The sequence below is a fragment of the Cygnus olor genome, chromosome 1 (assembly GCF_009769625.2).
Source record: "Cygnus olor isolate bCygOlo1 chromosome 1, bCygOlo1.pri.v2, whole genome shotgun sequence".
Lineage (NCBI taxonomy): Eukaryota > Metazoa > Chordata > Aves > Anseriformes > Anatidae > Cygnus > Cygnus olor.
In genome coordinates this window covers 192,028,402-192,042,081 of record NC_049169.1, presented here as the reverse complement: position 1 = coordinate 192,042,081, position 13,680 = coordinate 192,028,402, and the positions used below count along the sequence as shown (strand labels likewise).

Sequence of the window (13,680 nt, the reverse complement as noted above, 5' to 3'; positions counted from 1 at the left end):
CCGGCCATGACATTTGACAAAGTCCCACACCTGGGTGTCAGGGAGCAGCAAGGGCGAGCTGCTCCCTGGGGGCTGGGGAGCACAACGCCATGGCCTCCCCGGTGCTCGTCCCCAGGGTCAGGCCCAGCAGCTGGGGAAGCTGAGAGGCCACTTCACCCGGCAAGCTCATGGGGACAGGGCAGTGCTGAGGTCAGGTGGGGACGTCAATCTGTGGATCAGGATCAGGCCTGGTGAGGAGAGATGGGGTCAGACTCAGCCCCAGGATGGCTGCAGGGCTTTGGGGACAGGGACTGGCTGAAGCTGGGCTGGACAGCCCATGGCCAGGCACCACAGGGCTGTGGGGAACTGGAGATCGATACCCTATGGTGTCACTGTGACAGGGACTGATGGTCGTGGGTGGGATCAAATGTGGTCCTGGTCTGTGGACAGGGTGAGGGGAGGTCCTGGGGAAGGGGGTCAGGGCCCCCTGGTGCCCCTGGGCACCTAGACTGGGAAGGAGGCACCCCAGTGCTGGTACAGGCCAGGAGTGACTGACTGGTAGCAGCTCTGGGGGAAAGGCCCTGGGGTCTCGGCAGGCGGTGAGCAGGACATGGGCCAGTAGCGAGTCCTGGCAGCAATGGCTGCCTAGGCTGTGTGAAGAGAGGCTGAGGGAAGTGGTTGTGCCCCTCGATCCTGTGCTCGTTGGAGCGCATCTGGATGCTGCATCCAGTTTTGGGCTCCTCAGTGCAAGATCCAATAATTGGATCAAATTCAGGTGAGGCCACTGAGATGGTGAGGCTGGAGCACCTGCCACGTGAGGGGAGCCTGGAGGAGCTTGGCTTGTTCACCCTGGAGTGGGGGCAGCTCTCGGGGGACCTAACACTTTCACAGGCTCTTCATAGTGGTGCAGGGCAGGAGAACAGGAACAAACAGGCATAAGCTGAAATGAGACATTCAGCCTGGATATAGAGAAGCTTTTTCCCCATGAGGACAGTCAGGCATAGGCTGCCCAGAGAGGTGGTGCAGTCTCCACCCTTGGAGGTTTTCTGACTGCTGTGATGAAGAAGGACCAGAGAGCACCTGACCTCCTTCCCAGCCTGAGCACTCCTGTGACGAAACTAGGAGCATGCTGCCCCTTCTTTCAAGTGTCCAGAGCTCGGTTATTACGTTCACAGGTCAGATGGGGATATAAGTGACCCAATGCGTGTACCGAGATAAAGACACAAACACAGCCTTTGCACATAAACTGTTTCCTTACGAAAGCAGGCTGAGGGATGGTGTTACTGAGCTCAGGTACCACATACACTGGCTGTAGTAATTAAGGTTCAAAGTGAGTGGTGAGTCTCACACCATCACACTGCACGTGGCAGCCAGTCTCCACCGAGGTCTAATTCCGGCCAGAGTGATTTTCACGTGGATCTCATTGCCTTGTAAAACTACTCATCAACTACTACCCTTGGCCCTATGTGGAGTATCGTCTCCTCAAGGTGCATGTCTCCTGTAAAGATCTGTAAAGATGTAGTTTTCCTGCTGATGGAAAACTACTCATATACCAGAGACTCACTCATCAAATGGCAGAAAACTAAAGGCTGCAGCACTGGCAACTGACTGGATCAAGAGTTGCCGAGGGCCACGAGCCAGCACTGTGGCAGGCACAGGGTGCGCATCGCTCAGCTGGGCACATCCTTCATGTGTACAAGGCAGGACTGAGCCACCTTTGCCTAGAGCTGTGTGATGGACCAAAGGTGGATACCCCCTTGTAAACCTCTGCTACTGGAGCTCCTGGCAGCACTGCCCAGCAACGCCCTGGCAGCAATACTAAAATGCTGTATTTTTTTGTTTTGTTTTTGTTTTTTGATAAATTGTCTGTGATGTTCTCAGTAAGTGAAAAAATAAATACAGTACCAATGCATTTGTTCATTTGAATGCAGTTTATTGCAAACACGTAACTTTAGGTATGAAAATCCTATAAATTATGAGCATTTATATAATATACTTTTGCCAAAGAAAAAGCTTGAAAGAGCGAAGGTATCAAAATCTGGCTCTGCTGAACTGAATGGAGCTGATTGCTACTCAAAGGATTTTTCTCCCTGTTTTCACAAAACTGTTTTCGAGAATACCATCATTCAGTGTCAATATTAAATCACGGATCCTCAACAGGCTGCAGTCATGCACAACTGATTTATTACCAGGAGCTGTTTTTTTGTTTGTTTACATTAAATCAAGCTGCCTGTGGATACACAGCAAAGCAAACGAGAAAACTTTTTTTACACCAACAGGGTGAGAACTTAATCCAACTTCTGTTGAACAGGTAGAAAATACAAATAAAAATGTTCTAAACCATCCCCTTCAAGTCGAGCAAAACTGTATGACCGTTTATTTCCCTTGTAAACATTTATTTTATTATCCTTTAACTTATGTAGGCTGGTATTCCCAGTTTTTAGATTAACATATTTTGCAGAAATGTACAGCACAAATTCCTCGTTGGTACTCAGCTGGTTTTATTATCTTACTCTACAGGATCCCAAACATATAGAACCATTTACAGAAAAAAAACATAATTTTTCCTTAGAATACCACATTTTACAAGATTACAGTTACAGTGTAGTTATTTCCTTCCACTATTGCATATGTCAGCATACGCTTACATTCTTCTAAGACAGACATGTTTTAGAGATCAATTCTGACCATAAATACATAGTTTATATTAGTCCTTTTATGTACAAGACAAATTATCTTAGTATAAAGTAATAATACTTATATATCGGTATAGATTTGAATTAGACCCACTTCTTTAACGAAGTTTACAGTACAAAAGATAAGGATACCAGTTACCTACTATCTTTTCATCTTTTAGTTTCTTGTGGAGTATTTGGTGAGACAAGCACTGCTTGTTCTGATAAAATATATTATTTTAAAATATCAGTATATTGTCCTTCCAGTTACAAAAATATAATTATGTCCTACAGAAATTTTATTGAATTAAAAAGCGTATCAAAAATATGGATCAACATTTTAGATCACATGTGAAATTATTAAAATAGAAACAAATGTATAATTATTTAAAAATACTATCTTCTGGCTTGCTATTTCATATAAAAACAGATCAAAGCTTAGTTAGAAACTTAATGGCCAGGGATGAGTTTTGGCTACTGAGTAATAACACAACATTCATTAATGTGGCCGAACGAAAGCCGCAGGAAAACAATTGCGGCGTTTCATTTCAAAGGATAGAAAGTTCCACGGTGACAGCGGGAATGGTGGGAAAACACCAGAAAGAGGTGGTAATTTAGCAAAAGGCAAGGAGCACTTTTCACCAGTTTTACCTGCTTCATGGGAAAAAAATGCCAGCCTGTGCAGCGGTGGCCCAGCCAAGCGCCCGCTGCGGGAGGTGCCAGCCTGGAGCAGCCTGGTGGTGGCACCCGGCTCACCGGGGTCAGCTCCGCACGGGGCAGCCACAGTTTGCACCACTCAGCTTGTCTTAGCACTGTTAGGACAACTTAGGATTCAACTATGAGGTTTGTATAGGCAATAGATAGGGTAAACCTTTTACATTTCGCATGGTTTAAAGCGCCGGGTTATTAATCCAAATGAATCTGTTCCAAGTCAAAGGCAGAAGCCTGGCAATTCATCTCAACCGTAGCCAAAGCTGTGTCAGTTGTGAATCTCCCCGCACGCACGTCTGAAAAGCGGATTTCCATGCTCATCTGTGTTAACATCCACGGCAATTTCACAGTACTCCAGTACTGAAAATTACTAATACACTAAGCAGTGCTACGCCCCTTGCTCAAGTGCGTTAGCAGCACTCCTGTAACACACAAAGCTCATTGCCCTTGCAGCGCTGAGGAGAAAATTCCTGGCATGGAATCCACCTCATGCGACATGGCCACCGCCTGGCCCAGCAACTGCCACCAGGACATTGCTGCAATGCCTCCCAGGAATACAGAAAAAGAGCATTCCTACAAAATATGCTGTAAGAAGTGAATGACTTTCATTTCGTGTGGGTGTTAGGTGGGATGGATCAGCATTACGATACTTGGTCTGGTAAATGAGAGTTGGAGAAACATCTATCAGCAACGTAACCTGTTGGTTTCCTATTACAACTTGTAAGAAAATGTAGCTAGAGCAAGATTTTATCTATTTTAGCACTGTTCTACCTAGCTGGCAGCAGCCTGAGCCACTGCTTGCTGACTCAGAGGAAAGCCATCTCCAGCCCTACACTGCCCAAAGCTCTACAGTTGTTTACCTACAGAAGGTAATATTTTCGGATGGATTTTTTTTTCCCCTGCCAGGAAAAACCAACAATAGTGAAGCCACGTATTTAATACAAAACTCAGAAGTTCAGCTAACATAAACTACTAACTTCTTTGAAACTTAAGATTACCAATCTATAGCAGCACAAGAACTGGCTCAAAGTATTTTACATGTTTTTGCCTGCCCCAAAACGACCGAGCTGTCTTGCCATCTTCGTACCACAGGCTGTCACAGTTCTGATTCCTTATCTATCTCGTCTAGGTAATATTCATCATCTGTGGTAGTATCAGTGTCTGAGTCTGAGTAAGTAGCTGGGTCTTCCTGATAGATGTCTGACAGCTCTCGGGGGGATGAAGCAGCTGATGATACTTTGCTCCCAGCAGAACTCGAGCTGAAAAGCGCAGCCCTGTTTATGGAAGGGGTCTCTCCATCTCGGAGAGCACCAGGGTTATTAAGAAGACAAGGTCTCCATAATCGCCCTTCTGTGAGTGACCTCTTGATATTTTCCAGGAAAGCCAACTGTTGTTCTTTGCCAAATATACCAAATTCAACGGAAGGATACATCAAATTCCTAGTGCTGTAGCATTTCTCATCATCTGACGCCCAGTTCTCATTTTCATCACAAGACAACAGCTCTGAGGAAGATTTAAATCTCTTCCCATGTACGCTATCCTTTGGTAGAATACTGCTTACAGAGGCAAAGGAATGGGAATCTTGAGCACAAATACTCTCAGAAAGGTGACGCTCTCGTTGATTTTTTGCTTGACTCTTGCGCAACAGATAGCTCTGCAAGTTGGCATTTTTTAAGCTATTGGACTGGGAGGTGTTTTGATGCTCTCCAAGCGCGGTCTGAGAAGTCACGTTTTGCTTTGGACATATGTCCGTCTGCAAGCAATTATTTACAAATGTGTTTGAGTTTTTGTCAGTTAAGAGTGGCAGGGGAGGACTACAAGCACTGCTGCTAGCTCTTTTTTTCTCACCAACCACCAGGTCTGATGCGGTAGCACTGAGTGAGATGGGCTGGCTTCTGTTTTCTAACCCCAAATCAAGTGTTTGGGAATTCTTATTTCTTGTGGCTACTGCTTTATCTGGAAATAGGGTTGTAAGATTTGGCCTATTTTCTACTTTCATTGTAGTCTTTTTGGGACTGATGGCTTCCTTCTGGGTGTATAAGCTTGCAAAAGACTTCCAATTTAAGTTGTTAACTAGCAAAGAAGGATCAGTCACATTTTCACTCTTACTATTCTCAGCTGGTTTTCGTATTTGTGTATTCCTGTCTGGACTGTGATTCTGATTTTCATTCTCAGACTGCAGAGATGACTGATGGCAATCTGCTGAAACCAGCGAGTCAGGGGACATGCTGGCCTCTAAAGAAATGGCATTCCCATCATTCTGTGAAAAAATATTACTTATGTGTGGTTTGGGGGGTAAATTTTTACTTGAAAATTTTCGGCTGGTTTTGCAAACAGCTGCCAGTTTATTTTTAATGGAAGGTCTGTTTTTCCTTTTTTCTATATCTTTGACTTTGTCTCTTGTGCAGTCAGAGAGAAGCTTGTTCTCATTTTCTGCACTCTGTGTTAATTTTTGGTCTTGTGCAGCCCTGATGACTTTATCTTTACTGTTAATGTTCACGCTACCTTCACTGGGCCTTTCTGATTCCTGCAAAACACTACAGTCTTTACCCATCTGAGTACTCTGTGAGTTATGCTCTTTTTTAATTTTTGAATTCTTTAACTCATCTTTATCTGTGCTGACCGTTTTGTCTAGCCGAAGTAATGGATCAGCAGTGGAAGGTGTGCTTACCTCAAATGCTTTGTTCTGAGACTCTGGCAGCATTTGGCTACAAGAGTTTAAGTCATTTGCATTATTTCTTGAACTATCAGCTCTTAACTGCAGTCCACTGCATTTATTATTATACAGAGGGGTGGTGTGGCGTAGGAAATTTATTCCCTGTTTGACTTTGGTACTGTCCCTGTCTGTGTCCTCCCTGGGAGGCAGTGGCACATCAGCACGCTCTGCGTTACCGATCCTTCCACGAGAACTCTTCTCCCTTGTGTGGAGGAGTAAACTGTTCTGATTTTTATTTGTACTTACAGTAGCAGGCTGATAGCAGTTTGCAGAGCTTCCCTTCTGTATACCATTCTTATTTGTTGAAGTAGAATAAAAAGAGTTGTCTAAAAGTCTGTCTGGTTTAGGAGGTGTTGATAAAGTGGACGTTAGTGGTGCAGATGTTCGAGAAATTTCCTCCTTTTCCTTCAGACGTGTTTCTGTATTTTGGTTGTTTGTAGCATCAGAAAGGGCCTTACCTGAGTTAGCCGCTATTGCAATGGGTTGTGGACCACCGAAAGAAATGTCTTTTGTCACCACATCAGAAAGGATGCTGTCTGTTACTGAAAGATCTGTTGAACTACCCTTCCTATTATTGACCATACTCATTGACTTTGCAGTACGTACCCTCTCAGAGCCAGGAGATAAGTGCGAATTCTCTCCTTCACTGTTAACAGCAGTTTCTAAGTTCTGAGGTGTGACCAGAGCTGAAGATACCTGGTCAGAAGAATAGGAAGACACCTCTTTTTCTAGAGTACTGGGGAAAAAAACATTTGCTAAACTCACATGACCTTCGTTCTTCTTGTTTCGTATTCTTGGTGTCTGAGAATTGTCATCAGAAAGAGGTAAATCTGCATCCTCTGCATTATCCCTGAAGAGGTTACAAAATGTTTTTGAATGCCTCCGCGGCAACGTGTAATAAATTGAAACTAGCTCATGATACTTGACATGATCTTCATCAACACAAACTGTAAACGTGCTTGTAGTTTTATATTTCTGCAAACCGTTTCCCCCTTCCTTACAGTCCGAAAACACAGAGGATTCTCTTCTGCTTAGATGTCTACATCTATCACTCAGTTCAACTGATGTGCTGCCACTTACTGAATCATTAGGACTTCTGGTTAAAGGACTGGGGTACTCTTTATCTCTGTTACTTGTAGCAGCATATAATGGTGCTGATGTTAAAAAGGAACGTTTTGATTCTAAACAAGACACATCTCTTTGGCTAGAACAAAAGGCATCAACTCCACTTGGAATTTCAGACCTTAAACAATCATACATACTTCTTCTATTTTCTCTAGGGAAAGAGATGGGTGTATCTGACATAATACTACCAGCAATGCTAGCTGATTTTCTAGGTAAAGTGTAATAAATAACAAGTGGATCAGAAGATTTAAAGCTGTTTCTGCTCGGGGAGCCAGTAATGCTGCAGCTACTGGTATGTCTCAGTAAGCTGTCTTGCTTGTGAAGCCTTTCAATTCCAAATGAATCATTCCTTATTTTCCCTCTTTCTTTTTCAAGGCAAAAATAATTTAAACTATGTTCAGAAGTCTCAGGGTCTCCATGTGTGTAAATACTTCCAGAACTTCCATGTTGTGGAGAACTAGTATTGAATTGTCCACTATAGTCCTTAGTATCTAAAGTGCTTGTACTTTGTGGTGTTTTCTGTGAAATCTTTTTGGTAACACCAATTCTGCTCAATTGAGCTGTTTTTCCACCTCCTGCATGAGATTCAGTAACTGTGCAACTTGCTGAAGAGTTAGTTAGTGTTCCTAAACATTTAGAATTGTCTTTATGAGAAAGTGCTTGTGGAAAGCTTGGTGAGGAACTAGATGAACAGTCAGGAGGCCAGGATGACATGCCTTGACAGTCTGCTAATTTTTCGGTGGATGGAGCAGAAGCAACATTCAGCAAAGACAATCCCTTTGGAGGAGCTTGGTTAACTGCTTCTGCACACTGATTATCCTGTCTGATGCCTTCTCTTTTTCTTGCATAATGCAGATTATGTTTCCATTCCTTCTGACTCAGAAGAAAAGGTTCCCTTCTGCTCTCATCAGCTGGCAGAATACGGGGATGCTGACCGAATACACTGTTGGGTGGGCGATCATTTTCCTTCATTTGTACATTTCTTGTATCGCCGTTTGATGCATCCATTTTTGCAGTATCTGTTCTGGCACTGGCTTGGGTTTGCCTCTTTGATCTCAGTGAGTTAATGAGAGGTGCACCACTTTGCAACGTGGCAAACGCAGAGTTATTTGAGGGAAAACTCTGGGTGTTGATGTAGCTTGTATCTGCTTGTTGAGAAACAGACCGTAACGGCATGTCTTGAAAATCCACTTCATCTGGCAGTTTCATACCTTCAACCTTTTCTAGTTGTGTGAAGTCTGCCTTAGTACTTCTTTGGGTAACAATGACTGAATTCCTTTTCAGTCCTATGGGTTTTGTTTGGTCCTTCAAATTAGGTAAGACTGATTCATCACTTCTGATAATAGCTGAAGAAACCGAAGAGTTACAACTTAGCCAAGGCTGACAGCCCTCAGTGAATTCTGAAAAAGTTCTACTCGCACTTCTTGTTATTGTTTTGTAATTTGTATTTTCTGGAGAACACGCGTGAAAATCATTCTGCAGGTGCTGTGAAGAAAACTTGGCATTCCTTGTGTGAGTCCATTGCTGGTCATTTAAATTAGCCATAATCACTTCAAAGCTGGTATCAGGAGAAATAAACACATCATCACTGTGGTATTGAGGAATATCAGTCCAAGAAGGATAACTCTCTTTCCTTCCGTAAGAACTTTTTTGGTTTGCATACAACTTGCTGTGAGAATTATCTCTATGGTATGATCTGGAGAGATTATTTTCTGATTGGTATAATGGATAATTTTCCCAGTTATCAAAGGACAATGGAGAAGTAGCTTTGTCAGGGCAACTAACTCTACTAAAGCAATTACTGCTTGAAATAGATCTTCTGTACTGGTGTTTTGAGTGGTAACATGCGTATTTCTTGTTTTCTTGCAAAGAGCTAGGATATCTACCGTGGTCTGTAGCATGAAACTCCATCAGTGATTGGGTTCTAAACATCTTTTCTTGAGCTGATGTTTGTCCAGAAGAGTCTGGTGCATTGTTCCATACAATAGAAGACAAAGGAATTCTCTTCGGGTTTTGTCGACCAAACCTTGGTACAAAATCATTGTTGCTCTCCCTTGCCAATGGATGTTGTAAACTAGATGCTGACAGCTGTTCAGAAGATACCGATGACGGACATCTCCGGAGGGAACACACAGAGTAACTCCTGCCAGCTGTATCCCTGTTCATATAACTCTTGTGCCTAAATCCACTGTTCTGTGTTATGGAAGGAGGATATAAGCTACCTTCTGAAGACCGCCCAAAAGACACAGAAGACAGCCTTCTGCTTAGCAGATGAGGATTTTCATCGACTGGATCACTGTATTTGTAGTCATCTTGAAAGGTCTGTTGCCAGTTCATATACGCATTGTACAGTTTCCTTGGTCTAATGAAAATCTTGTGTTCATCTCTGGCTCTTATTGTTCTCAGTCCATCTGGGAAAAATGTGCTAGGCATGTCACTCCAGTCATTTCTGTGTTGCCCTCTACTAGCAGTCTGTCTCTTTGAAGTAGGGAAGGCACCTCTGTTGTATTGCACATTTGAAGCGCTGCTAGCAGAAACCGGCCTGTCCAGTGGATCTTGGGATTGCTCCTGGGCCAGCTGGTCATCCAGATCATTTAGAACTGCACAGGGAAAAAAAAAATAAAGATACATGGTTTTGTTTTCTTTAATAATCTTCTGACTATTTTTGTTAAAATTGTGCTACATTAATAATTAGGACTGGTTTTGAAAGAAGTCAATTTCTCAACATTCAAAACCTCTTCCAAACGACACATTCCTCATCCACAGGACCTTTCAGTGGCCACCCATTATGACTACAAGGAAAAAAAATGCATTGCTCAATGACTGATCTCAGAAATGCTTTTTATGTAAATGTCGGTCTTTATGCTATTTAGAAGAAAAACAAAACAATTTGAAGTCTGAATTCTTCCTCACTAGCTTCCTCATGGGAGGAGGGAGAAGAGGGGGGGAAGGGCAAACTTCCCAAATATAGTCTGTAAGCAAAAAATCCCTGAAAAGAATTCACTATGCTTGTAAGCAAACATGGACCCTTGTGTGATCACAACATACAGTTATGATCTAACTATAAGGAAACACAAAATTCTGCAGATCATCAAAGAAGCATATTCAGTAGTCTCGCAAGTCCACTGTTTGTTTCATTTAGAAAACAAGTTCTTCAATAAATTGTTGCTTATTATTCTAAAATGAACAATGAAAATGGCATTTTCTGGATAAAAAAGGGTAAGAAAATAGTTAAGAACCTATGATTCATTCTAGCAACAAAGCTGTAGTTACAGACACTCTCAAGAACTGGAATTAAACACTGTGCAGCTCAGATAACCAAGATATTCAGTCATAAGACTAAGTAACATCAATGTATTTAAAGTATTTTTATTGGCAAAAAAAAATTATGCATTTGCTAACTGTATTCTTTCTGTATTTTGAAAATAGCACACAAGACAGAACCACAAATGGATTTGGCAGTTTTGTTACAGCATTTCCTAACCCAGTTAAATAAAAAAAGACTGACTGATCAATCCAGACAAATCTGGGCTGATCATACCAGATCACTACGAAAACATTGTTAGGTATGTATGGGTGGAATAAAAAGTGATAAAAGATTCTAAATTGTTCTGGTTTTCTAAGTTTCTCTTCAGCACAGAAGAGAGAAGAGTCTTGAGATAGTCAGGTAAGTACAAGAAAAAAGAGGAGTTGTTTCTGAGTCTTCTGTTTTGAGGACGTCAGCCAACCTATGAAGAGTTTTTCTGTCAGTGGGCAAATGTGCACAGTTATGACTAATACCCAAAAGTGGCGATGGGCATGTGGGTTTCCAAAGAACCACTGTCTACCATGCCGTGCTCTCTGCTTCCAGCACTGCCAACTCACCCACTGCTTCCTTATCATACTTTCAATCCCAGCTGTGACCTCTTGTAATTTTGGGTAGCAGCACACCCATAATCTGGGCCTGATCTTGCTTCGCTTCTCAGCAGTCAGAAAAAAAGAACCAGCAACGTAAGACTGGTTCTGTGAGGGCTCCCAGAAAGGTAACTGAAGGCCATAATGCCTCTTGCTTCTGTGGCTTGAGGCCTTACAATTCATAAAAGCAGGCCCAGTAATTCATTATCAAAATTATGCATGCAGGAAACTGCTATGAAATACTTCTCCCATAACTATGTGTCTAGATCTAAAGAATATAGGCTCCTGCCAGAATAAGCAGAGGGAAATGCACGCTTTTCAGATGTGATTCTTCTGGACTGGATCAGCAAGAGATAAACATGAGCTCTAAGAGGGAGCGGCAACACATCTTAAAGTCTACGTCAGAGCAGATAGACAAAGCCAGCAAAAAGTACCCACTGCACCAGAAATAAGCCATATCTTTGCAGCCTATGCTTTTGCAGAAGAAACTATTCACCATAGTCACTTCTGACAACAACAGTATCAGAACAAAGTAAGCACATGCACTTACCACTGAAAAACTCCTTCTCTAGCTGTTCATTCCACTCCTGTGTACTTTTTTCCATCATTTCATCTTGTTTTACATCAAAAGAATGACCACTTGTATCAGCTGACATCGGGGAATTACACATTTCAGCCTGTTAAAAAGAGTAAGACAACGTGATTTTAGTTCTATGTGTGTAAGTAGATTTGCTCATCTGGTCCTCATGCTGTAGTATGTTTTGGATACACTGGTTATAATAACCTTATAGTACCAGCTGTAGTGTACTCATTTTTTCCATACGTATCCTTACTGTACAGTATCTCTTCATTTAAGTTTTCCAAAGCATTTTTCTTGTGTGCAATATTTTCATATTGCAGCATATTCTCTTTCCACATCTGATCTATTAGACAGTTTCAGTACTACAGCTAAGCCAGCACTTTGAGGGGCTGTGATGCCTTCAGCAGCAGGAAAAATGACATCTTATTCCCCATCAGTCTGAGTTTAGCTTACACGCCAACCAGGAGAGGTTCACACCCTCTGCTGCTTTATTTTGGCTGAGACCCTTCCCCATGTTTTTAATAAAAATCACCCAGCTATAGCAGTGTATTTGTATAATAGTCAGGATTCTGTGAATCCTAATGAGATCTCTGTCTCAGTCACATATTAATAAAGATTATCCCTTTGTTTTTGAAGTATGAGAGAAGGGTGGTGGCCAATTTACCTCCTCTATACCTTTGATTATGTACTGTATACCTTCTCAGTCCCCTCTGTGGTTATACCATACAATTGAAGAGGACAAAATACATGTTAGTAATACAGGGCAATAAAGTAATTAAAATAACAAATATAATCCTTGGAGGAAATCTGTTTATTTCAACAGAGTACACATAAATTACATCAGATATAAATTTGTTTTTCATGCTTGAACTGAGCTTATGTTCATGGAAATGTTGCAGGAGCAGGCTTTAGCTTACTGCCTGCCCATGTCACCTACTGTTTTTCACTCTTGCGCAAATGAAGGAAAAAAAAGTAAATAAACTATTCAAAGTGAGTTTTTATCTGTTTGTACTTTGGTTACAATTGCCAAAATATGTGAAGAGTTTGGTCTATGACATTATTCATGCAGTAGTCTCATCGTAAGAACTGAAACCTGATCATAGCTAGATTCAGTATTACCTATAAAGTTTTTGACTTGTACAGTTAACAGGGCAAGTTCATTTCACTGCCTTCAACAGTTTCACAACACATTTCGCTCACTGTTTAAAACAAGAATTGCAAGAATATTATTTAAAAAGGCATTATATCAGCAGCCTAAACGAAGGGGATTAGTATTGAAAAAAGCTGTGATTTAAACATTGTTGCAAATAAAGTTGATAAGACACTTACCGTTGCCATTTCTTCCACTTTCGGAGCTGTAATAGCAGAACTGTCATATCTGTAAGGAGAAGGGTTTAAATGTTGGCTTGGAAACGGAACATGAAATCATTTTATGCACTAATAAATAACCAGCAGTTTCTGTTTAACAACTACCAAAAGGCATTTGAGAAAAAGACTGCCCTATGATGAATCCCTTCCCCCCCCAAAAAAAATTCCTGCTAACCAAAAAATGTAAAAATGCTGGAGAACTTTACCATTTGGTTTGGCCTTGTCAATTTGCAAATATTTTACCTGCACAGCCAAGTATGATCTCAACCTACTGATATCTTAATGCTTGCAACAGCCATAAAGTCATTGTTTAAATCCAGCATTACAATAGGATATTATAACTTCCTTTTCCAAAGAACAGTAACGTAGTAGGTACTATGAATACCTGGAGTTAACCATGTATAAATTGATAACTGTTTTTTTATCTAAAACTTTACTGTTTTTCTCTGCCATATTTCCCTACATACACGCAGAGCTGTGCTCCATCCCTGCAAAGGAGGTGAGACAGACAGCAGACTGGTTTTGGTGTGAATTGGGAATTTGCTGCTACCCATCCAAAACAGCCTTTATTTATCATTTTTTAACACGTAATTGAATGGTAAGCCTGTCTGCTTTCCTAAGCTACACAGGAC

The 13,680-nt window shown here is 41.7% G+C and overlaps 1 protein-coding gene across 2 annotated transcripts in view; it reads right to left on the bottom strand.

Annotated features, from left to right (window-relative positions):
- Nucleotides 1-1,895: 1,895 nt before the first annotated feature.
- Nucleotides 1,896-13,680, bottom strand: part of EXPH5 (exophilin 5) — a 35,201-nt gene continuing 23,416 nt past the window's right edge. For both annotated transcript variants that reach the window (XM_040544090.1, XM_040544092.1), the window contains 3 exons: nt 13,010-13,058; nt 11,651-11,777; nt 1,896-9,806 (listed from right to left, as the gene is read on the bottom strand). In XM_040544090.1, coding sequence (XP_040400024.1) covers nt 4,462-9,806; nt 11,651-11,777; nt 13,010-13,058 — 5,521 coding nt within the window. In that variant the 3' untranslated portion in view covers nt 1,896-4,461. The remainder of the gene's footprint in view (nt 9,807-11,650; nt 11,778-13,009; nt 13,059-13,680) is intronic.